This window comes from Odontesthes bonariensis, chromosome 15, assembly GCF_027942865.1.
Source record: "Odontesthes bonariensis isolate fOdoBon6 chromosome 15, fOdoBon6.hap1, whole genome shotgun sequence".
NCBI classification, from domain to species: Eukaryota; Metazoa; Chordata; class Actinopteri; order Atheriniformes; family Atherinopsidae; genus Odontesthes; species Odontesthes bonariensis.
This window is the reverse complement of record NC_134520.1, coordinates 27083519-27107688: the sequence shown is the minus strand read 5'-3', so window position 1 is coordinate 27107688 and position 24170 is coordinate 27083519. Positions and strand designations below refer to the sequence as shown.

General features: G+C 40.8%; 1 protein-coding gene across 1 annotated transcript; it reads right to left on the bottom strand.

Annotated features, from left to right (window-relative positions):
- Positions 1 to 7450: 7450 nt before the first annotated feature.
- On the bottom strand, positions 7451 to 23788 carry LOC142400683 (leptin receptor-like). Its single transcript, XM_075485786.1, has 17 exons — positions 23171 to 23788; positions 22074 to 22874; positions 20776 to 20924; positions 19515 to 19656; positions 17290 to 17450; positions 17057 to 17162; positions 16601 to 16700; positions 15410 to 15624; positions 14935 to 15083; positions 14171 to 14324; positions 13887 to 13969; positions 13176 to 13389; positions 11547 to 11750; positions 11353 to 11436; positions 11155 to 11248; positions 10712 to 10787; positions 7451 to 9903 (listed from the first exon to the last, which is right to left on the bottom strand). Exons 2-17 carry the CDS (start codon positions 22285 to 22287, stop codon positions 9079 to 9081), a joined length of 2970 nt encoding a protein of 989 aa, XP_075341901.1. The 5' UTR covers positions 22288 to 22874; positions 23171 to 23788; the 3' UTR covers positions 7451 to 9078.
- Between the last annotated feature and the right edge of the window lie 382 nt (positions 23789 to 24170).

Here is a 24170-nt window from a genome sequence, read left to right as displayed (position 1 = left end):
TGTCTAGACAGAGGGATGTTGTACCACCTAGTGGAATATTTAGCCTACAATGAATTCAGACCAAAATTCTTTTCAACATAGGCCTACACATGGGGTTATAATCAGTATTTCCAAATAAGTCAGACTCAGATAGAGCCTAATGGTTGATAATGGCTGTGATATCAGATTTAGAGGGAATAGAAAAAAAAAAAAGTGCAACACACAAAAAAATGTGTTGGTCCTAATGACGTTCATTCATTTTTGTGTTCCTCAGTATGGGTTTCCCTGGTTATTTACAATGCGTGCATCGCCATTTACTGGCTACTGGCGCCTCCCAGTGGAAGTCAAGGGAAACTTGGCTTTCTCAGAATTCTATAAAATGGCAATAACAAACGAACCATATTCATTGATCAAATACTGCAACTTAACATCCAAGATTCTACATAGTGTGTTTTCAAGCATGCTACATTTGATTTCAAATGGAGATGGCGTGTTAAAATGACAGTTCTTCTAATATGTATGATTTCTGCAGCATTCCCAAATGTGTGCAGGACTTTGCGTTTGTGGAGTAACCAGAGATGGTCAAATAGGACTAAGAAAATCTTTGGAGTAACCATGGGTACGAGCGGACTTGGACTTGGACTTGGACGTGGCAGCAACAACAGCAATGCTCGAGGTGTTAGAAAATAAGGCATCTCAGTGTGGTTCAAAACGGTCAGATGGAATGAACTCTTATTTGGAAAGGAGCAAAGCCCAAAGATCCGTCGGACTAAATCCCCAAGCCAACGTCTTTGTTCCTCATGAAAATGTTCTTGCCGTACCTGATCCTGCACCAGTAGTAAGGCCAAGACAAAGATCTGCTGCAAAGCTGCCACAAGTAACTCATACTGCTCGCCTCGGACATCAAATGGGAAACAGTTTAAACTCACAAACTCAAACTGGAAACAACAAAATTGATATGGTGAACATTATGCAAAAACAAAATGAAATCACTGCATTGTTAGTTCAGCAAAATGTTGTCATTTATTAGGGCCTTTGAAAATGGAGTGGAGATGAAGACGAATAATGGCAGCGACTGTTTGCACTTCCTTGAACAGTACACCAGGGGGCATCCAAGGGATCTTGTGCATAGCTGCCAACATCTTCCCACAGATCAAGGCTATCAAAGAGGCAAGAGCCTTCTTGCACAGCACTTTGGAGATGAGCATAAAATTGCATCTGCTTACATGGAAAAAATAATGAACTGGACACCAGTAAAAAGTGAGGATGTAAAAGGATTGCAATCACTCTCTTTATTTCTCAGAGGATGTTCAAACTTAATGGAACAAGTGATGTACATGAGTGAACTGGACATACCTTCTAACATGCGGAGCATAATCCTGAAACTTCCCTACAAATTAAGGGAGAAATGGAGGAATGTGGCATGTGATCTGCTGGAAAGAAGAGGACATAGAGCCATGTTCATTGATCTTGTGAATTTTATTGAGAAACAAGACCTCAAAGAGATAAATGACAGCTAGCAAGAGAGTGAGAGACGGGATGGCAGTGTTTCAGGAGAAAGGGTTGGTAGTTTGATCCCCACATCCTCAAGTTCAGATGTCAAAGTGTCCTTGGGCACGGCACCCAAACTCTGGTGTTGATGTTGTGTTTGTCAGACAACGCTTCGGGGGCCGAGTGGAAATATTGACGGATGTAAAAGATGACGTATGGTTTCTAAAACTTGTGTTCTGTTCTAAGGTGGAATCATCATAGTGCGTAACGGTGTCGTGCTCACCTGGTAGTTATGGCTTTGACTGAGTGGTTGCTGCATGTCAGAGAGAAAGAGGGGGACCCACTGAACTCACCTTTGGAATTTTTTCAGGCAAAAGATAGCACTGTGAGCGAGTGTGTTGTGGAGTGTTACAAACCGGTTTATCTGCAGGACATGGCTTTGTAATTCATTTGGAAACTAGATATAATAGTAAGCATTCTCTTCACTGCTACCTGTGTCATGTCACAGTCATATAAGTACAGGAAGGTGGAACTATCTTACAGGCTAAGTTTCAGGAGGGGGTCCCTCCTTCTGATCCAGGCCTGATTCAAATCAAAGTACTTTATTAATCCTGCGAGGGGAAGTTAAAGGATTCCCCCTCGCAGGATTAATAAAGTGTCCACCTCTGATGTTCCTCCTTTGTGTGAACACATGTCACGCTGGCCTGAGCCTCTGTGGCTTCCTGCGGATGACAAAGAAACAACAACTCTGACACCAACGGAGGACAAAGTGGAACACCTGAGCTACCGCAGGTAACGTATTGTGCAAAACAGGTGAGTGCATGATTCCGTCTGACTAATGAATGAAATCTACAGAAATGAATGTGTGCTAGCTCACACATGTTGAGTACTTGTGCAGTTTTTCCTTCCTTTTCCTGCTGTGTTTTACCGAGGTGATCATAGATGAGAGAAGACTCCAGCGCAGGTCCGAAGGAGAAAGACTGTGGACCCGACATTGCCGTTATGCACCCAGGGTTTCCGTGACGACGAGGAGCTCCCAGCCGGATGAGAGAAGCTGATGTTAAAAAAAAAAACAATAAAGGAGAACTTGGGGTAGGTCCTTTTTAGTGTCACAAAGTCGTGATCAGTTAAAAGGCCCATTATATACTGCAGTTAGATGATATTAGCTGATATTATAGAAAAAAGTAAAGAAACAAGCTGCTATTTTAAAAACAAAAGATGACAAATTGTCACAAAGTTATGCTTAAGCTTAAATCAGGACTTTCTTTCTGTCTTCCTTGTAGCACCTCACAGTGGACATGGACCAGTCCCAGGAAGCTCCAGCTGCACAGCCGTCCCCTGAACACACTCCAGCACCAAATCTGCTCCCAGACAGCGGACTGTTGATCGGCCCCAGCTGAAACGATGAAAAGCATCCCACACCGAGCCGTACAGATGAAGCCGTCTCCGTGTGTGAAGCTCCTCACAGACACACGGAGAAGAAGATCTGCTCACCTACACCTGCAGAAATAACAGTCGAGACGAGACGCAGACAATTGGGACTGAAAGACAACCAGTGGGACAGTGTTGTTCTTTAAAGACATTATTCGTAAATGATGTATTTAAAACAAAATGTTTGCATTTACATTTTACATGCTGCTTTGGTGCTGGAATCAATAAAAATGAACAGTTTTTACACTTACCCTCTCCTCTGCTGAATGAAACACGAAACAACAACTTTGCCTCAGAGAACGAGGTCTCTGCAAGTTAGAGATATGGACTGAAAAATGCGCCTCTCATCACTGCCGAAGCTGCCACGAGCTTTTAGTAATTTAAGACAAAGTTGCTCATTATTTTACACATCATTTCTGCTACCACTGTAGACACATCTGAAACTTCCAACAGAATACTGAATTTGTTGGAATTTTTGTCGTGTTTTATTCTGTTATTGAACGTAAAATTGCAAGATTTTCTACGATAAATAAATAGCAAAGGGTGTCCCTCAACTCAGTACACAATGCAAAATATAAAAAGTTAAAATATCGCCTAATATGCGATGATTATGTGTGAATTATGAGCGAAGCGCTGTTTTATGATGGAGGGAGGGACGGTGATTGGTCAAAAGTAAGCCCAAAGTAAGCCCACAGAGGGAAACATGATTGGCTAATGTGGGCTTACTTTGGCCAAATTGACGGGACACAGTAACATGAGAGCAAGCGCTCTACCATCTGAGCTAATCCCCCGTGTGAACATAGCAAACCATCGTCATCAGCTATGTACTGTAGCCTTTCTAGGCCTATATGTCTGGCAAATTCCACACACCTGCGTAAATCTGCGGTGGAAGTGGAGTTACAGGGAAAGACAACGCATAAAAGGACGTCTTGTTTTACCTGGTGAGTACTATTAGAGTGGATGATTGATGACATAGTAGATCTAGATACAGTACATAGCTGATGACGATGGTATACAAATGTGATGAGGGGCGCTGGCCCTGGCCCTTTAAATCTTAGGTAGGTCTCTCAATAGCTTGTCACGTGACATGACGGTCTCCGGTAGCTCCATCACATCTATTGTTCTCTCAAAACCACATTGACGCGGCAAACGCTGAGAGAAGCACTTGTACACTTTAGCTGCGCCGGCGGTGAGGAAATCCTACTTCAGTTACACGGGTACCGTCGCAGGTTTCCATCGATTATTCATTTGGGGATACTGTGAAAACAGACGAGAACCACGCGTTAGAGCAACGTTTGCACAAGTTAAATCAGTGTAGTGGAGAACAAAGGAGAACGTCACCTTAGACCAGCGGTTCTGAGGGACTGAACTTTGCAGAGGTTGCCATTTCCTTACGCTGACCCGGATGGAAAGCAAAGGCAAACTGCACGGAAACAAGACGGTTAATGCAACCACTGTTTTTAATATACTATTTTTAGGTTAATTTCCCAAGAACCTAGAACGTGAACACCAGGCTCGCTAGTCTGTCGTACTTGTGAAACCACCTCCTTTCTAACCTTGTGTTTATGTTTATCTTCTCTTTATTTCTGTTTTTGTTACATTTATTTTGCTCAGTGCTGTGGCTGGGTAGCTTGGGGAAGTAGGTTTAGTAGTTGCACCCCTCAGGTGTGCTGTGTACTTGCTTGCTGTGTGAATAGCCCGAGTTGGCTCTTGTTGTGTAGTGTACGGCCCTTGAGTTGGCTACTACTAGTGTGTAGTGTACGGCCTTTGATGTGCCCCCTATTGGTGTGCAGTAAAATAGTATTTATTAGTGGGGTTAGGTGTACTACTGGGCATATTCCTCTGGGGGTCACAGCCACAGCCTGTGTTTCAACCATTAATACTTTTGGAAGCATGTGGTTTATTTTATTCATTTGATTAATTGTTAATAAAATACAGTAACTCTCCATTTCTCTCCTTTTTGAAACAGAAATTTAATAAAACAAATTATATTTTATTTTGCACATCAGTCTCCTCCCTTTTGTTAATTCTATCATTGAATATCCCTACCTGTGTAGTAGCCTTGGTGGGGTTACACAAAGTTACAGTTTCTTTGCCAAATACATAAGAAAATGATAACGCGATTGACAGTATGGGATGAGGCTATGGACGTGAGTTTCAGTAAGATGTAAATTGCACGGACCATAACATTAGCCCGATAGCAATAATAACTTGGTAGTACCCGAGGCAAAGTTACGTGTTTTCACAAGCATAGGATGAGGTTTTAGTCAGATGTCAATCGCGGGAATAAAGGACCATAATATTAGCGCGATAGCAGTAATAACTTAGTAACTGAGGCAAAGTTATGTGTTACCGAAATGTGGCTGTCTACATCGACATGAATTAAATGCACAAGTCGTTTTCACAGTAGGTGTTATATTGGATCCGAGTTACTGATGTTATGACAGTAGCTGCTAATTTTCTAACTAGCTACAGGTTAGCATAAGGCTAGACTAACTTCAAACTTAATTCATTTCTTAAGCGGTGTCAGGAGTTTTTGAGAGAATGGCATATATTAATGCTATTATGACTTTATTTTTTGATGTAATTGTTAACAAAAGTCAGAGAAAAAATGACATTTACCTCACACAACACGGAGAAATCTGTCGCTTTCCAGTCCTTCCTTCTGACCTTAATCTCCCATCATTTCCTCCGTTTTTTGTCACGGGGGAAACGGTGTAGTTGTTTCCCCTGACCCGGTCTTACACTACAGCCATGTGCACTGCAGCTTGGCATTATATTGGCATAACAACTAATAATAATTTAATAATGTAGTTGAAGTGTTCTTATATAGCTCACTGTGATTATCGCTTTATGAACTAGGAATATAGAGGAGCCAACATGGCGTCCACGAAACACGTGACCAGCTCAGAACCAATCAGCATAGCGGGAATGCAACAAGGACTCATGGGAGAGAAAATCTACCCCCAAAATGGGCTACAGATGTTTTTAATGCACTTGTAATGACGTTGTGATAACACCTGTGCACCTTACTCACCTCCCTTTTCCCTGCTGTGTATCATAGAGCGGTGTTGACCGCGGTACCGTCACTGTGAACGAGAGAGGGTGAGAGGACTATAAATAGCGCTCGTAGCCGTTGATTATACAGGTGATCAGAGCTAGCTGTCTGTAGCATCTCGCAGATAGGCATCTCTGTGAATCTGACATGGAAATTCCCCTGCTAATGTTCACAAAGCACACAAAAAAAAAAAAGAAAACATACATGTAGGGTTATCCTAGTCAGTGCAAACTTGGATGTCCATCTTAGCTCTGATCACCATTTTAATTTTATTCACTGGAAAATGCTCACGTCTTTTTAAGCCTTTTTCTTATTTATTAATAAATAACAAGAGAACATACTTTATCATCCAAGTATCTTTCTTAATATCTTTTAATTACTGCTACGACTTAGCGTTGGCGAGCTAAACTTAGCTAGCTAAGGAACCATAACGTTAGCCTGTTCAGGCCATGGTTAAGGCCATTGTGGGCGCTTTCCCACCATAGTCCTGTGATGGGCACAGCTCAATTCTGGGTGGATTTCTGCATGCCCGAGACTCGTGGTGTGAGCAGTATCGGAGCGGAACTGGAGGCATTTCATCAAAACTGGCTCCATGCTCCAACTATATTTTGCAGCTCCGCTCCGTTCACATGCTCTGATCAGCACACCATGCAGCCGTGCAGCCACAGTGAAGTACGCAACAGACCATAACATTAGCGCGATAGCAGTAATAACTTAGTAACTGAGGCAAAGTTATGTGTTACCGAAATGTGGCTGTCTACATCGACATGAATTAAATGCACAAGTCGTTTTCACAGTAGGTGTTATATTGCATCCGAGTTACTGTTGTTATGACAGTAGCTGCTAATTTTCTAACTAGCTACAGGTTAGCATAAGGCTTGACTAACTTCAAACTTAATTTATTTCAGTGAATGTGAGCGCGTCTCCGTGTCCGTTTGTCTCCGTGTAGCCCTGTGATGGACTGGCGATCTGTTCCCTGCCTATGGACAGCCGGGATAGGCTCCAGCCCCCCCACAGTACAAGTTGTTGCCTGATACCTTTAGATCGCATTTACTTGTTGCAGCCATAAGGTGACAGAATATCACTACAAGTGAGAACAACAATATTCAGTGTTTTTTGTGCTTGCTTTTTCTCTTATATTCGCTTCCTTTTTTTCTATGATTTTTTAATAATGATCATCCTCACTAAATAAAATACAAATTATTATTATTAAGCAGTAATACTATATAAGTGTTCAAAGGTTGAAAAAAAATTAAAAATCACAACTAAACAGAATTGGGTCACTGTCCAAAAAGTTATTTGTGGAGCTTGGTCTTAATGCATTTTAAACTTGTGATAAAAAAAAAAAACTAAAAACTTTTTGGTTAAATGTCACATAACCAGTAACAATCCACGAATATTAATAAACAAACAACACATGCTCACAATAAATACTTTATTATCACAATGGAAAAAATAGACACAAGATATCTTTATAGAACAATTTCTTTTAATCATGTGATGTATATTTACAATAGTTTTCATCATTAAAATAAACAAGACTTGTCTTTTATCTACAGGAAACAGCATCTCTCATTTACAAGGACCAGACAAAAATAGATATCCCATTTTACACATACACAACTGTCATGATTATGCTTGGCTGTGGTGTTTGTTTGGTTTCTGGGTCTTAGGTGGGGTTGAGCAGGTTTTCCAGGAAGCCTAGGGAGGAGTCTGGTTCAGCTCCTGCACCTGCTTTCCATCTACGCTCATCAACATGCCTTCATAAGGATCTGCAGGAGCAACCACTCTTGGCTGGATTGTTCTAACTGCGACAGTGGCTGACTTCTGCCCCTTTTTTCCACAAGTAAAAACCTCAATGTACATAAGTCGTTCTCTTGTGCTCCTAGTGTCTGCTGCTCTGTTCAGTGCATTCTGGATTTCCATGCTAAAGGATTTAGCTCTCCATTGGGGATTCCGAGACACTTACCTGCTCGCCCCACCGTTGACTCAGTACCTTCTTCACCACAGCCAGCACCCTCCCCTCTGTTCTGGAAAGCCTCTTTAATCCAGTAAGGAAAAACACAAATTGCACAAATGACCCTGTCTCCGGCTCACGCTAACGATCTCCCTCTCCTCTCAGAGTTACCTGTTCACCTGGATCCACTCATGGGCTCATCGCTGCACCAACCTTTTAATAAACCTCGCCTTTACTCAAATCTCCCTGAACCCAATCTGCTCATAAGTCCGATTTGTGAGTCAACCCGGCTTTCATGGAGACAACAACAAAGTTACAAATACATCACAGCACAAAATACAAAAAGGTTTCGTTGAGTAAGTGGGTGCATGAGTCCACGCAGACATTCACGCACAAGCTGCCCATGAATGCAGTGAATTAAGTGTCTTTAAATGAAAGGCATTAAAGAGACATCCAAGTTTGATCTCCATCTCAGTCAAACATGCTTTGAAGAAGTCCAAATTATTGGCTTTATCCATCACTTTCTGTGCATAACTCTATTCTCTTTGAAGCTCTTTCATCTTTTACTTAAATGCAACAGAAATAATTCAGTTGGAGGACAAAAAAAGACTTTTCAAGCCTCGTAGTTGGAGCAAATGATCTATAGTGGAGACGGAGTTCTTTCAATCCAAACATCAACATGTAAGGGGACCAATTATTAAATTGGCCGATTATTTTAACCGCAGGATATCTGATACTACCACATGTCAACCTTCTCTGTGTCAGGGTGCCAGGTAGCTCAGCTATATATAAGCTGGAGGCTGTAGGTTGTCAAAGTTTGAACTGAGACTGAGGCAGTTTGCTGAATGTCATCCGCTGTTCTTTTTCTGCCCAAATTCCTGATAAACTTTCAAGTAAAGGCTACCAGTGCCCTTTTGATTGTTCTTGAATACCAAGATGCTCCTTGTACCACCTCTTTGCTGATTTGCATGAGTTATGATTTTTCTCAGAAAATGTAACTGTAACAGTAATTATACAGAACAGCAGTTTGGCACAGTGGAATCAGGGATTTAAAGACCAGTAAAGAAAGAAGATCCACTTTGTTAAATACGTAAATATGATGTATTTCACAATGTAGAGTGTTCAATGATGCAGGTTTATGTCAGAGATGGGGTTTGCTGTTTTACGTTTGAGCTGTGAGTATCCCTGTGGGTGGAGCAGTTCTGTACTGAGGCAGGTACAGCGGGGATAAGCCACAAGTTGAATCCAACAGCAGCTCGCTGGACAGCTCACTTAAGCCCTCTGGGCTGACAAGAAGATGTGACTCCACAGAACAGTCCTCTCTGTTCAAAACAGCATTTTTAAGAAGCTCACTTTTTGCACAATGATCACTCTGCTCCTCTTCCTCTCCCTCCTCATTTTCTGCTGGATATTCCATTGCTGGGTAATACAAATCTTTCTCTTGCTTCACATCTCCTTTAACTTCTTCCTCTGATGTTTCAGAAATGTCCTCCGCAGAGTTGTAGGAGCAGGAGCGCCTTGACTTGTCTATCTCCACACTATAACAACTGTCTGGCCCCCTCACTCCACTGGAGAAAGATACAGAAATGTCCAAGTTGTTGGCAGACAAATTTTCTTCATCATTGGAGTAACCACCACTATCATCCTTGTAATGGAGATGAATGGGCTGTTGGTCCTGCTTTGGATCAGAGAGAAGCACTTTGGAATATGTGACTGAAGACTGGGTAGAAGTGTCAGTGCCACTTTGATGCAGGTCCACTATGGGATCAACTGGTTGTATTTCATTTATATTCGGGGTTGAGGTAATTAATGCATCCAGATTAATGGCTATGGAGGGAGTTTTACTGAGGAGTCTTCCACTTTCCATCAGGTCCTCCGTCTGAGTTTTATCAACGATGATGATTTTGGAAATCTTCTCAGAGGGCAGCAGCAGTGGCAAAGCTTGCAGACCTTTCAAAGGTTGGAAAGAGTGCTCAAAGGTGTCCACCTGGAAAGACAACAACTGCATTTCAGTAACGACAGTACATCAGAATTACTGACACTTATATTTGGCATTTATGGCTGGAGTTCTGGAACAAGCTGAACCAGCATGCCACAGACTGTCCCTGATGTTACAAAGATTTTGGTAAAGCCTAGTATGTTACTGTCTCTAACTTTTATTTAATATTAACAAGAGAAATTAATCGCATGTTTTCTGTAACTATGTGGAAATAACTACCTCATACAGTGCTGTTGTGATGTAAATGTGCTTCAATAAACTTGATTATGCTGTGTCTTCAAAGTAGGTGATAAAAAAAAAACATTGAAAAACAACATGTAATAAAATGCTTAACCTACTGTATCTACAACAGTGCTCCATGATAAAAACAAGTCTGTTATAAAACAGAACATTGGTCAAAGGCATGTGTTGGTGCATAGAAGAAAACAGCTTAAAAATTTGAGAAGTGTGTTTATTGTTTCATGTTTCCTGGTAAAATGTTATGAGGTTGGTCGGCTTAGCTTGGGGTAAAGACTGAACAATCTAATTAAATCAATTTATTTAAATCCAATAATATATATTTTTTTTTAAATCTGGGGTTTTTTGTAGGATAAAGCTTTTGGAAAAAGACAAAATATGTCAAGAGCTGCGGCAACAAGCTGCCGTTAATGTGGCACCATAATGAATTAGTGACCTTTTAGAGTAGCTGAAGGCAGATTAATTGACCAGGATCAGATTCAGTCGGGCTATCTAGACATTCTATAGATTTCCATCTCATCCAATAGCAAGCATTGAGTTTCATATTAAGTTGTTTTACCTTTTTGAAGTTAAGACCTTCAGCCCATGAGCATTTCTTTGGATTGGGAACATTCTTCAACACTAACTTTTTCATTCTGGAAATTAAACATAGCACACATTCAGGATGAACACACAATCGAAGCACTCTTCTCTCCTTCCTTTCTGTTGCATGATTCCTCCCCCTCCTATCGACTAGTATCAATTCTAATTACACCCTCATGAGCTGTTAAATGTCACAGTTCTAATTTTTCATTATCAGTGTCACTGTGTCCCGAATTATACTGCAACCTAGTGATTAACCCCATTTATCATTTCTTACAGGTGTTTGCATGCGAGGCTAATTGTTTTCACATTGGATCCCTATAATTTACACCAGAAACAAAGGTATACATGGATCAAAACCTGCAAAAATCTGCATGTTAAAACACAAGCAGTCATTTTTCAGACAGAATAGGCTCTTACTTTTTTTGCATGATAACCAGGCTGAAAAATAGGACCCCACAAAGTATAAAGATGAACAATGGTATAATGTAGGCTTCAGGGTCTCGTCTGGTTGCTGTAACGAGGAGAGAGTACACATTAGACATCTAATGATACAATGAAAGTGCTGGCGTTTAGTGTTGCGTGTGATATTAATGGAAATCTGAACAGAAAGCACACCTGAAGTGGACATCGGCTCTCCTTCCCCATCAGCAAACACGGGATACAAGTAGAAGACAAAATCCTCATAGCCATAAAAATCTCCTGAAATTATCATAAAAATGGCTCAAGGTCATTTTGGCTGATACCACTTACTATAAACAGTGAAAAGGGAAAAGAAAATAATCACAAAGACAGCGCAGAAAATGTTTTACCTTGTAAATAGACAGGGCGATCAGTGTAGGGCAGTCTGACCCACTTTTGTTCACTCAGGCCAGGGTCCTCAGGGCCCTGCTGCCTTTGTGAGGACCACTGGACCACCATGAACAGAGGGATAGAGCTGCTGTCCAACAAGCTCCATGACAGAGACACACAGGTGCTGTTTATAGCCAACACATGGAACCAATGCATACAGGGTCCTGCAGTGCAGAAAAGAAACAATACTGTCGGGTAAATCTCATGGTTCCAGTTGGCGCACACATGACAAGTTAAGGGGAAACCGATCTGGTGATATTTTATTACATACAATTTATCCAGGCTTCTTCTCCATTTGCTTTCAGCCTGTCAGCATCTAAAACTAAACAACTGATAAACATATAACTTTGTATATAACGTATTTTATTCATTGATACCTACAGATAAATCTGCATGTGCAGGGCTGGAAATTTCAAATCAACATCTATAGCAGCTTTTAAGTGTCTGAATTGTACATCTTTTGTGGGGTCAAATGAAACTACAAGATCTTTAAGGCAGTAAGGATATTGGCAGTTTAGGGCTTTGATTCAGATACGAACACTAGGGTATCCTAAAATATATTCTAAATTAGAGATTAATTCAATCTTGCTACTAAAATGGAATTACAATAGTTCAGACTTGATGTGATGAGGACATGGACCAGTTTTTTAGCATCACTTTGGGATTGGACACTTCTGATTTCGGTAATTTTCTGCAAATCAAAGTGGCTGATGGAGAGACTTGTTCAATATGTAAATCAAAAACAAATTTTGGACAAAAAAAAAAAAAAACTCCCAAGGTTTAGAACAACGACACTCAATAACCAAAATAATACTATTTAGATAACTGCATAGCTAAATATTAAAAAAAGATTTCAGCCAACATTAATAACCCAGGCTGCACGGTGGTGTGGTGGTTAGCACTGTTGCCTCACAGCAAGAAGGTTCCAGGTTCAACACCCAGCTGGGGCTTTTCTGTGTAGAGTTTGCATGTTCTCCCCGTGTATGCGTGGGTTCTCTCCGGGTACTCTGGCTTCCTCCCACTGTCCAAAAAATCATGCATGTTAGGTTAATTAGCATCTCTAAATTGTCCTTAGGAGTGAGTGTGAGCGTGCATGGTTGTTTGTCTCGTTTGTCTCTATGTGGCTCTGTGATGGACTGGCGGCCTGTCCAGGGTGTACCCCGCCTCTCGCCCATTGACTGCTGGGATAGGCTCCAGCCCCCCCCGCGACCCGATCGACAGATTCAGCGGTATAGATAATGGATGGATGGAACATAGCCAATTATCAAAGATAGATTTATCTGACCAAGTACAGACAAAAAAAATTTATCTCAAACATACACTTCAGTGGCCATTTTTCCCACATATTATTCTGCAATGTGTTGTAAAGCAGGGAAGAATAAAAGTTTGTGGCCAATTAACAAAAACAAGTCAAGTACACGTTTGTTTCTCAAAAAGCAAATTCATATTTGAGCATAATTCTGACGCCGCAACATAGAACCTACAGCTCCAGACCACAGTGGTGAGGGCAGATTTCCATGTATTTCATACAAAAACATGTCAACCTTCCTTTGTGATTGATCAAACCTTCTGTACGATTCCTCACTCACGTTTAGGTTGTTTCTCCAGCGTCATGTTTATGTTGTTAATGGAGCTGCCAATGCTATTGAAGGCCTCCACGGTCACAGTCTGGAAGTCCTGATCCCACTCAAAGCTGTAGGAGGACACCAGATCGGTCTTTATCTTCTTCACAGATCCATTCAAGGCCTGGCGCAGGATTATAAATCCATCCACACAGTAGGAGTCACCAGATACTCTGAAATCCTAGGAAAAAAAGCATTGCTATCTTCAAAGCTCACCAACTTTAGACGGCTGGGCAATGCCATTTTAAGCTGAATATAAACAAAAATTTAAAGCACAACATGGAGGGATAAGATATATCAAGTTCGGCTACACGGATACTAGTTAATCAGTTCATTTTCTATTCAAATTTAAGAAAAGTCAACCTGAGTCCTGGTTTGGTGTAAAGAATGACCAGCAACAAGTAAACAGCTGCAATGTGACAACAGGGAAACTGAATGAAGAAAAGTAAAGCTGTTTGTAATCATAACTGGCAAGCTTACTAATCAGATTGCAACTACTCTGCGGTTGCCATTCATATGAAATGAATATTGATTGCTGTTAACTTAATCTGGATCAAATGACAAAGATCTTTTGCAATTACCAATAATTTCCTCCAAAATACATGTGAAAATAGAGACCAGGCTGAAAAATCCAAGCACCGTCTTTTATAATATGCCATAAAATGTTTCTTTGTGTACCTCAAATAGCAGAATGACATTAGACTTTCTTCTGTCTGGGTCATCTTGACGGATTCTCCAGAAATCAGGACCACGTTCAGGAGCTGAGGAGACCAATCATTGAACGTTAAATAGATTTTTGCCCTCCGTTTATACCCTTAAGATAAGATTATGGTATTTATGTGTACCTTTTTCCGCTAGAGCAGATATGTAAAGTTGTGATGTGACTTTTTACATTCAAATGAAACTGCATCTGTCAAAGTGAATGCTTTTTGAAGTTTAGATTGGGAATGAAATGTCCTTACCTTTGCTGTTAAGAGGTGTGGACTTTACAAATTTACTCCAATCACTCCAGTAGCCTTTCCCACTGATGTGCTTGCAGCGTACTTGAACCATGTACTCCTGGCATATGTCTGGTATCACAACTTCTCCCCAAGGATCCCGCACTGAACTCTGGACCTGCAGATACAACGTTTTTAGAGATCATTTTGAAAAATGACAAATATCACAAATAGAAGTAAGATTGGCATGGGGACAATACATCTTTAGCACTTTTGAATAGATGACTGGTATGATTTGGATCAAAGCCAAAATGTTTTGCGATATTCCATTGCCCACTATGCACATTTTATGAAATTTTGCTGGTTAGTTTGTGTAAGCTTGCAGACAAGCAACAGCATTCTTATGCCTCTACTTCGGCAGGGAGACAAAAAAAAAGTATAATCTGAAGTCTATTGTAATTAAAGCTATCTGAAGCTCAGTCATTATGTTTGTTCCTTTTGTTCAGCTTCAACAGGAACATTGAAAATGGAATTGAGCAATTCTTGATCCCTATAGTGTAATTACATACCTAAAAAAAAAAGAAAAACATTTTGGAAAGATCAGTTTGAGTCGTGTTCAAATGAGCAACAATAAATGAGCGTTCCGTTTTGCAATTACAAAATATTTCATTTCAAATCTATACTGGGTGGAGAATAATTCATTCTGGAGAGCGGCAAGCAGTCCATACTGCCACATGGCCAAAATTTCAGTAAAAGCCTTTGATGGTTAATCATTGTGACAAACTCACCTTCCACTCATCTCTCTCATTGGATGACAAGCAGTACCGAAACTCACACTGGACGCCCTGGACCGGCAGAGGTGGATGCTTCCAAGTTACCTTCATGACTCCACTGCTCTTGCTCAGCGCCCTAACGTTCGTAGGTGTGTGAGGTTTCACTGTATTGGGGTGCAAGGAAAAGCATAGGGTTTCAGGTTTGAGTATCTACAATATGTAGGACAGTATCACAGTTGCTGTAGAACATCCAATGAACATGTTTGGAGCTAATATAAAAGAAAATATTTCTCAATTCAGTCATAAAGTCAAATGACTTGTCTCTTTTACTGCAAATACTTAACGTGGAAAATTGATCTTAACTAACAGAAGGAGATCGATATTTCTCAAATAGCCAAAATTTTTAAATGCACCCAAGGGACCCAGTGCATATGAACTAATAATGACTTCTGCAATACTTCTAAAGATGTGCTCCCCACATCACGCTCACCATGATCTAAAGGTGACAGGAAGAGAGGTTTGGATGTGATGAGACCCAATGCAGATGGCATCTCCAACCACAGTTTGTAGCAGGCTAGATTCAGAGGCTGGATGGTGCAGGTTTTCTGAGTGGATCTGACCTCCATGCAAGGAGGTCCCATCACCCCAACATTCTCACCAGCTCTCTCCCTTTCCTTCATTTTCTTGCATGGCATGACAGCCCACCTGCCAAGAATAAATTACAAAAAATAAGACAAGTCATGTTATTCTTGGTCTTATGTCTTCTCCCCACCAGTGGGATTAAAACCGCTGTAGATGAGACATAGCATCAGACGCCCACAAGCAAAAATTAAAAGATAATTCTCATTTATTTCAACTTAAGTCTCACTTTAGCACCAAAATGTTAGTGTGCTTCTTCAGGAGTGATTCTAGGATGACTGCTTAGCAACAGAAACTCCTTACTTCTTTGCTTCTTAAATTTGTAACACAATTGTTACCAGCTGGAGTGACAAAGCTGGAACTGTTATGTGTGTGCAAGTGCATCACAGTAAAATGTGGTCCTGGACAGATGAATTGTAGGAAAATAGACTAAACAGACTATCACAAAGCACCTCTTTAGTACGCTGTCCATCTGTCTTTGTTGGTGGGCAGATTTTGCCAAAACAATAGCATCAAAATGGTGAAAGCTACAGTAAGACACGATAAATTGTCTCTTTTTAGCTGCCATTAGCCTAAAAAATAACAAACCCAAAGACATATGAAGCGTATAACACATTTCCATTTACTACTAAGTGGAGACTTTCAGGCACAGTCTAAATAACAGCAACAAACCCTTTCGTTTACCGATTTAGAATAATTTATCAAGGGTTAAGGGTTAAAACATTTCCTCTTATGTCCAGACAGCAGAATGTAGGCCAAATTCATATATTTTTTCTTGTTGTTTTTCTTGAGGTCAGACACGCTGATAACGGTGACATAAGGTGAACTGCTAAATGAAAATGTCCTGGTATCACCTCAGGAAGCACAGGATTGCACAGGATTTGTAGTATTTCCAGGATGTGTCCGGTGCTCCGTGTTCAGGCATTTCCATGTTTTCAGCACATTAAGTCCTTAATGTTTGCAAAGGGTTTCATAGACAACACTGCATGCCTACACATAAAAAAACACTTCACTACAGAGAAAGTTGAAAATGCTGCTTTACTTGGATTGAAATTTGAGTTTAATCCTCTCTTTGTTGCTCCACTTGCAAACCATAGCATCGATGTCCCCACTGGTTGTGCACTTTATATCAATGAAAGCCCCTGAAAAACAGAGCGAAAAGTAGTTACAATTAGCAGTGATGAAACATACTTCACCAAAGGTTGCCTCGGATGATTTTGGCTCCCATTGTTGAGTTGTGACATGTTCCCACCTTATTTCCTTTTTTTGTTTGCTTGCAGAGAGAATTGGCTTCCAGCCACTGAAAATAAACTATGCATTCCTTTCTTCTAAATGTGTTTTATGCCTTGTATTTCGTGTTGTACAGCACTTTGTTTCAGCCACGGCTGTGTTAAAAGGCTTTATAGATAAAGTTGAGATGAGTTGAGTAAATTGTAGCTGTATTAGTCATTAACTGAATGCTATTCAGTTTTGATTTTATTTGTGCAACAAAACTCACCTTCCACATAGATCTTGCTGTAAGGATAAGGAAAGGTCAACTCCGGTGCGCATGTCAGCAGGTCGTATATTCCAGTCTCTGGAGCACGCACTGTAATCTTGCTGACCTGTTATAGGTAAAATAGTAAATAATATATATATATTTACAAGAGCTGCTTTTTAAAAAAAATAATTAAATCAAAGGAAAGTCATTGAGCTTACTGGTTATCAGAAAAACACATTATTTTTTCTTACCCATTGGTTGACTGGGTAGTACTGACTGTGATTAAGTGGCTGGTGGAGGTTGAGCGTCCACATGGCCATGCTGGCGTTGCTGCTGTGGTCGTTGAACACACAATACACTGTTACATATTCCCCTGGTAGTGCCACAGCTGTTTCAGGGATGTAGCTCACAGCTGCACACAGAAAATAAATATACAAATGTTTCTTTCTGTAAGGACCAGCATATCTCCTCCTCATTTTGGTTTCCAGCAATCAAGACATGTTTTGAAAAGAAGCTGGATAAATGTCAGAAGAAATATAAGAGATGTAAAGTAAGACCTGACTCATTATATTTCACCTAGTTTCCATTTAGATTTTCACCAAAAAAAAAAAACTAGAAACCTCAATGGAATAAAAAAAAGTGTTTTCTTTGTCAGATGGTGTAGAATATCATGCAGTCAACTATCATCTGAAGAGAGCTCACTGTTCTGCTAATACTGGCAGAACAGAAACATGTGCGAGTACTTCTGTGTAAAGGGTGCGGTGTGTTATTCTTGTTTTGTTGTACTACACCAAAACTTTTCTGACAGCTAGAACTTCACATCCCCAAAGTCCTTAATCTATTTTTTTTTTCTGTTTTTGGAGAATTTCCAACTGGCACTTTAAAGAAGTTGTGAAACTCATTTGAGTTAAGACAACTCTCAGCTGCTGAGCATTGCAAATGTTCAGTTAAAGGTACAGAGATGTTTAGATCCAGGGGTCCAGTATCTTTCATAGATACACAGTAGGCCCAAAGCTTTAGTCTCACCAAAATGTTTCACACATGGGATAAGGTTCTTATGCTGGAATACTATATCGTCCTTTCTCCACACATAGCACTTTGCTGTAATATCTCACTTCTTACTTTTTATGAGGCCCTCAGAAATAACCTTTATTTATGCCAGGATATATTTCTATAATCGTGTTATGAAGTTCAGGTTTTGATTGATCTTTTTTCTTCAAATATAACAGGGAACCCACTCCCATCTGGTTGTTATCCTATTGTTTTAACATACATTACAATAATTCCACCAATAAATTAACTATAAATCCACGAGTTTCACATCAAGTGTTTAAAGACTTTAAAGGAACTATAAATTAAAACTCAGAAACAATAAAGAAATGCAAAGATTGCAAATGGAAAATTAGAGTTCCACTGCAGCCACCTAGGGCCTGAGCTGCTAACGAGGTTCCACGTTTCCAGGGTATCTTCCACATATCTGGCATAACAACCCTAACTAACAAATAGATTTCTTACTCATTCAATATATAATAGCATAAAATAAAAGCTCATCAGTATCACTGCCACATCGTGACAGCACAGGTAGATCTGATGAGTTACAATTGTGTAGCCTATTTTATCAAATGAATGTACTGCATGTGCACTCTTGAAGTATGCAAAGAAGTTTCTGTTTTAGGCCAACAGCGTAATCTTTCTTTGAAGAGTTGGAAAGAGATTCTCTCCAGATTCTCTGATTCTTTTGATGATATTATGTACTGTCAATGATGGATTATTAAATGTCTTTGCAATTTTACTTTGAGGAACATTACTCTGAAATTGCTCCATACTTTGTAGACAAAAGTTATTTGGATGATAGCAGCCCCTGCCTATCTTCACTTATAAGAGATTCTGCAATCATTTCTTTTTAGTACCAGCTTTATTGCTGCTGTCTCAACACTTTAAGATGTGTTGCTGCCATTAAATTCAAAATGAGCTAATATGTTTCATGTAATAGTAGAATATCTCAGTTTCATCATTTGATACGTTTTCTTTGGCTTCTTGTGAAGAAAAGATCAGATTATAAAATTTACAATCGCTGAATTATGTTTTTATTTACAGCTTACAGTGTCTCTTTAAAACAAAACAGTTAGAGTGTCATTTCACTCCCATATTTTAGAGCCATACAATGCTCTCTGAAACAGAGCAACTCGTGAAAGTAGCCCTCTTTTGTAGGTCAGAGTTGGATGTCAGTGGTTTTCTGATCAATTTAATGAACCAGTAGAGTTCTTCCAAGTGGAGCCTTAAACCCCTTGTTAAAGAGTGTGGATCTCCAGACATTTATAAACAAGGACTCAAAAACAGGGCAGAATTACACTGAGTGACTTCATTCATAACACAGAGAACAAAAATTTGAAGCTCCCCAATGTTTATCAGGGAAAAAGCCTACATTTCTTTGAATTATCTGTCTCCATGTAAAGAAGGAAATTGCTCCTCTTACTGTTCAGTAGGATGTTGTGTGGCTTGCTCCACTCGCTCCACATAGGAGGCTCGGCCAGGCCAGAGCAGCGAACTTGGATGGTGTAGTTTAGGTTGGGCTTCAGATCCAGAGACAGCTTGGGCTTTCCAAAAGTAGACACCATCTGGAGTAAGAGAAGTTCAGTTCAGTTGACTTTATTAGTCCCCGTAGGTAGATCTGTTCTGCAGAAAATAGGAGAAGGCATCTCCCGCACCTTATTAACAGACATTAATTTGACAGAGGACAGGTCAAGACAATACAAAGACAGACATGGCAAGTACTCACAATGCTCACTGAACAGGATAAAAGTAGATATTGCCCACAAGGCAAGGAACAATAAATAAAGGTTGAAACCAGGCTCAGGGTTTCTATAAAAAGAATTCATTAATAAATAAATTGTAAAATAGATCTCCGCAGTAAAGTGCGTACAGCGACTCCAAGCCCAGCTGTGTTTCCCCAATCAACCGACCTGACCATTTAATAATCTGGTTGAGTGAACGCCTTTCTTTTAGGGACAAGTTTCCGAACCATGATGCAAGTGAAAAGGTTCAAATAGATTCGATAAAAGCATGATAAAACAGTGTCATCATGGTCCTATCAATGTGGAAATGGGACAACTTCCTCAGGCTGCGGCTACACGAAAACGTTTTTCACTGTAAACGATACTTTTTCTTATCGTTTCGCTGTCGCGGCCACACGGAGCCGGCGTTCCCACTACCCCAAAACGATAGTTTTTGAGAACGGGTTCCATAATGGGAAAGTTTGAAAACGGCCTCGTTTCGTTTCCATTGTTACAGCTAAAACATTTTTGCGTCAGTCAAACGTTGACGGTGTGAGCCAATTTTAACACTTCTCTATTGTCTCACAGCGTGGCGTGACACAGTGGCGTGTGTACTGCATCGTTTCATCGTTTTCATCCGTTTTCGTCTGGACCTGAGTCTTTACAGCAGCGCGTTGCCGTATGGTCGCAAGAATTTTCGTACCCGTTTTAAAAAAAAACCTTGTTTCGTTTTCGTGTAGCCGCAGCCTCAGACAGAACAGCCGCTGGTGTCCCTTCCTGCTCACAGCTTTGCAGTTCTCTTTAAAGTTTAGGCTCGAGTCAATGATTGTCCCCAGATTTTTATAGGACTGCAGTTGTTCAATGACTTGTCCCTTGATCCTTACAGGTTCAAGGGAAAAGGGAAATTACCACAAACAGACACACATATACAACTCCCTTGGTTTGCAACAGGTGAGTATCTACCTGCCAGGTTGAATGAGTAGTATTGGAGGAGTATCGGACCTCATATCTCAGTGGGCCAGACAGAAAGTCTGATGGTTTGTCCCAGGAGACAATGAGTTCTCCCTCATGGGTTTGATGGTTTGAAAGGTTGACTGGAGGACTTGGTTTCACTATAAAACAAAAGAAAATCACAGTGTCTTAAACTCAAAACCTTAAAATCAAAGTGCTATACATCTGACAGAGTACTCAAAATTGTCATCATCTAATTTGTATGGCTACAATACAATGATCATACAATGAAATGAATATCATATTTTTCACAAAAGTATAACAAGGTAGTGATACAAAAGCTCTGAATAATTCCTGCTCGGTCTTATTCAAAGACTAAAGGGGAATTATAGACATTAAGTAACTCTAGTTTTTAAAAAATTGATCTCAGTTACAAATATGATACGCACGAGTATAGCCAACAGTGTTTTCTACTCAACAGAATCACACAGATTTTTGGATTTTGACTCGACAGCACTCTCATTCAATTTTCATGTTCAGCACCTCGTCTAAAAATGACCAGCACTGAACATTTCTGATTGGGTGAGTGTTCCCAACATTTTATTTTGCTCCTTTGTTTCAGTCAGATCAGGTGTTAAAGCGACACTGGTTTGTAAAATATGTTAATCTTAATCTATACAGCAAAAATAGTTGTTACTGTTTGTAAATGCAACATTCAAACTCAACACTTCACGACACCTTCAGTCAGCTGAGACGACAGAGTGCACCTCTTAGCTGGAGTGGTTGAGCGGGCTCAGGAATGAATAGGGAAAGATAGGTCTGACTGTGACATGAAAGCAATTTAGTTCAATTCAATTCAGTTTAATTTCATTAGTGCCAAATCACAGCAAATGTTATCTCAAGGCATTTCAAAGATACAGTTCAATTCCAGCCTATTATATCCAATTCATTGGCATACAATCATAATCCAATGAAATCAAATTAATTAAAATTCAAACTTTAATACAGAATAAAACTTGGGAAATTTATGGTTAATTGATGGCTATATGTGAGAAGCCTTTTTTATTTTTTTATTTTTTTTACAGACAAAAAAAATAAGAGCGTTGTTTCAAACACAAAACCATCTCAATTAAAAGGATAAAAGCTGTAGTGGTAACACGGCGTTAAACCTCCACAGACCCAAACGAGGAGAACAGCAGTGAGGAGAATGTTAAATCTAGGCAACATGCCATTAATATCCAAATTGCTTGTTGATCCAGTTTTGATATCAAATCCAGCTAAGAGGTGTAATCATGTAGAGAGTGACTTACCAGGAATAAACCTGTTCAAATGGCAGTGAAATGACTCGAGCGATGTTGATCCTCTGGCACAGCGGTAGCTGGTGAGCTTGATGCCACTCTTGTTCCTGCTGCCTACTTCAGTGTACAACGGAATCCCTGGAACATCCTGGATGCATTTTATGTGCCGTTTTTGCACACGCCAGATGTGATCCATCCTCACTTCATCCAGCAGAGGAACACCCATCAGGTCTCTCCCTTTTGGACCCCTTAGCTCCTCCAGCAGCCGTTCTAGTTGCACAAGAGTTGATTCCTCTCCCCGAGTCCTCCTACGGCAGAAAGTACTCAACTCTTTTTTTGTTATATGGCTTCCACCATGGATCTGGTTATACCAGGTCTCTGTTCTTGCTGGAGCTGCTTTGTTTTTGATCTCCGGAGGAGGTCGAGGTCCCCTGCATCCCACTCAAAGATGCACGAGGACAGGGCCCTCATGAAAGCAGGATACAGGGGATGAGCATCTGTCGTACATCCCACAGCCAGCCGCCGCATGAAATGCCAAATGTCAAGTCGTATGTGGAGATCTGGCCACTCCCCTAACCTGGCCTGCAGCTTGCTCAGCCCCTCAGTTATACAGCAGCCACAGTCCACATAAAGCACCTTGGGAGGTGCAACCGCAGCCTGGCGGTACCGCTCCATCAGGCCAGCAGCCATCCTGTCCAGTCCTGGACCCTCCTGCACAGTCAGGACACTATTTAAGATTTGGCCCAGCTCGTTGCCCACAGAAGACACCCACAGGGCCGTTCCTTTGCTGTGTCCTGCCAGCTTCTTTGTGATCTACAATTAAAAATGTGATGTTAAATCTCACAGTTTGTCTTGTCATTAGAAACCACTGTATGCCATAGATTTCATTGCATTTTTTATGCACTTTGTACAATAAACATTTCACAAATAATTAGAATGAAACAAGTTTAGTTGTTTGTGAAATTAGAAAAAATGAGTGTGATCTACCAAACCTTTTTAAATGAGTGTATTTAATACTCTCACATTACAAAGTAGTTTTTCTAGGAGCATATGATAATAATAATGATGATGATAATTATAATTGTTATTATCATTACATTATTACTCACCTTTTTGGTGGAGTCCAACTTTAAGATGGTGCCCAAGGTGGATGTGAGGCTGGCCTTGATGTGGTCTATGCGTGACAGGATGTCTCTGCCATACACAGACAGCAACCAGCGAGCAGTGGGGACGTCAGCGGGCTCTGGGGGCTCCTGGCACACAACTGGGAACAGGCTGGGCCGATTAACAAAGTTAGAGCACTCTTCAAAATAGTGCCCCAACCTATCCAGCCATTCCTCCCCGTGGTTTTCTTTCAGCTGTTTTAACAGCCGTGCAGAGCTGTTGCCCTGAGTCCGATCCCGCATCAGGCGAATGACACGTGTGTCACAGGCATACCTGGAATTCACATTAATAAAGTATACGTCCCCATTATGCCATACCACATTCAGAACCAACACATATTTACAGTTTACCACCTAACACTGTGGGACAGGCCAAATTAAAAAGAAACCTAACATTTACAGATGATACAAATCCACCAGGACAGCGGCAGCTTCTCCCTGCTCCACCCAAAAGGCCTCAGGTTCATGTTGTCCCCACTACTTTACAGACACAGAGTTTTTGGACGTTCTCTGCCACTCCTCCACATGCTCCTGCTCTGGCTCCTGCTCTGGCTCCTGTTTTGGTCCCTTCTCTGGCTCCTGCTCTGGCTCCTGCTCTGGCTCCTGTTTTGGTCCCTGCTCTGGCTCCTGCTCTGGCTCCTGTTTTGGTCCCTGCTCTGGCTCCTGCTCTGGCTCCTGCTCTGGCTCCTGTTTTGGTCCCTCCTCTGGCTGCTGCTCTGGCTCCTGTTTTGGTCCCTCCTCTGGCTCCTGCTCTGGCTCCTGCTCTGGCTCCTGTTTTGGTCCCTCCTTTGGCCCCTGCTCCGGCTCCCATAGCAGGCTCCACTCATCCTAATAGAGCACCCCGGAAACTGACCCGCAAAGTTTTGCACAACACGTGCAAAAAATGCAGGCAGTTCAGAATTGCTGCAACAGGACACAGCCAATATAGAGGGCAAATTTACTGTCC

Bases quoted from the DNA above. Each gene is read 5' to 3' on its own strand.
- LOC142400683 (XM_075485786.1), bottom strand. From the start codon at position 22,287: ATGGGTGTTCCTCTGCTGGATGAAGTGAGGATGGATCACATCTGGCGT. The intron at 15,625-16,600 runs GTAAAGCAGCAT...TATTCTTGGCAG, and splicing joins AAACTCAAATTTCAATCCAA to GTGGGCTGTCATGCCATGCA. The intron at 10,788-11,154 runs GTAAGAGCCTAT...TTTAATTTCCAG, and splicing joins CTGGTTATCATGCAAAAAAA to AATGAAAAAGTTAGTGTTGA.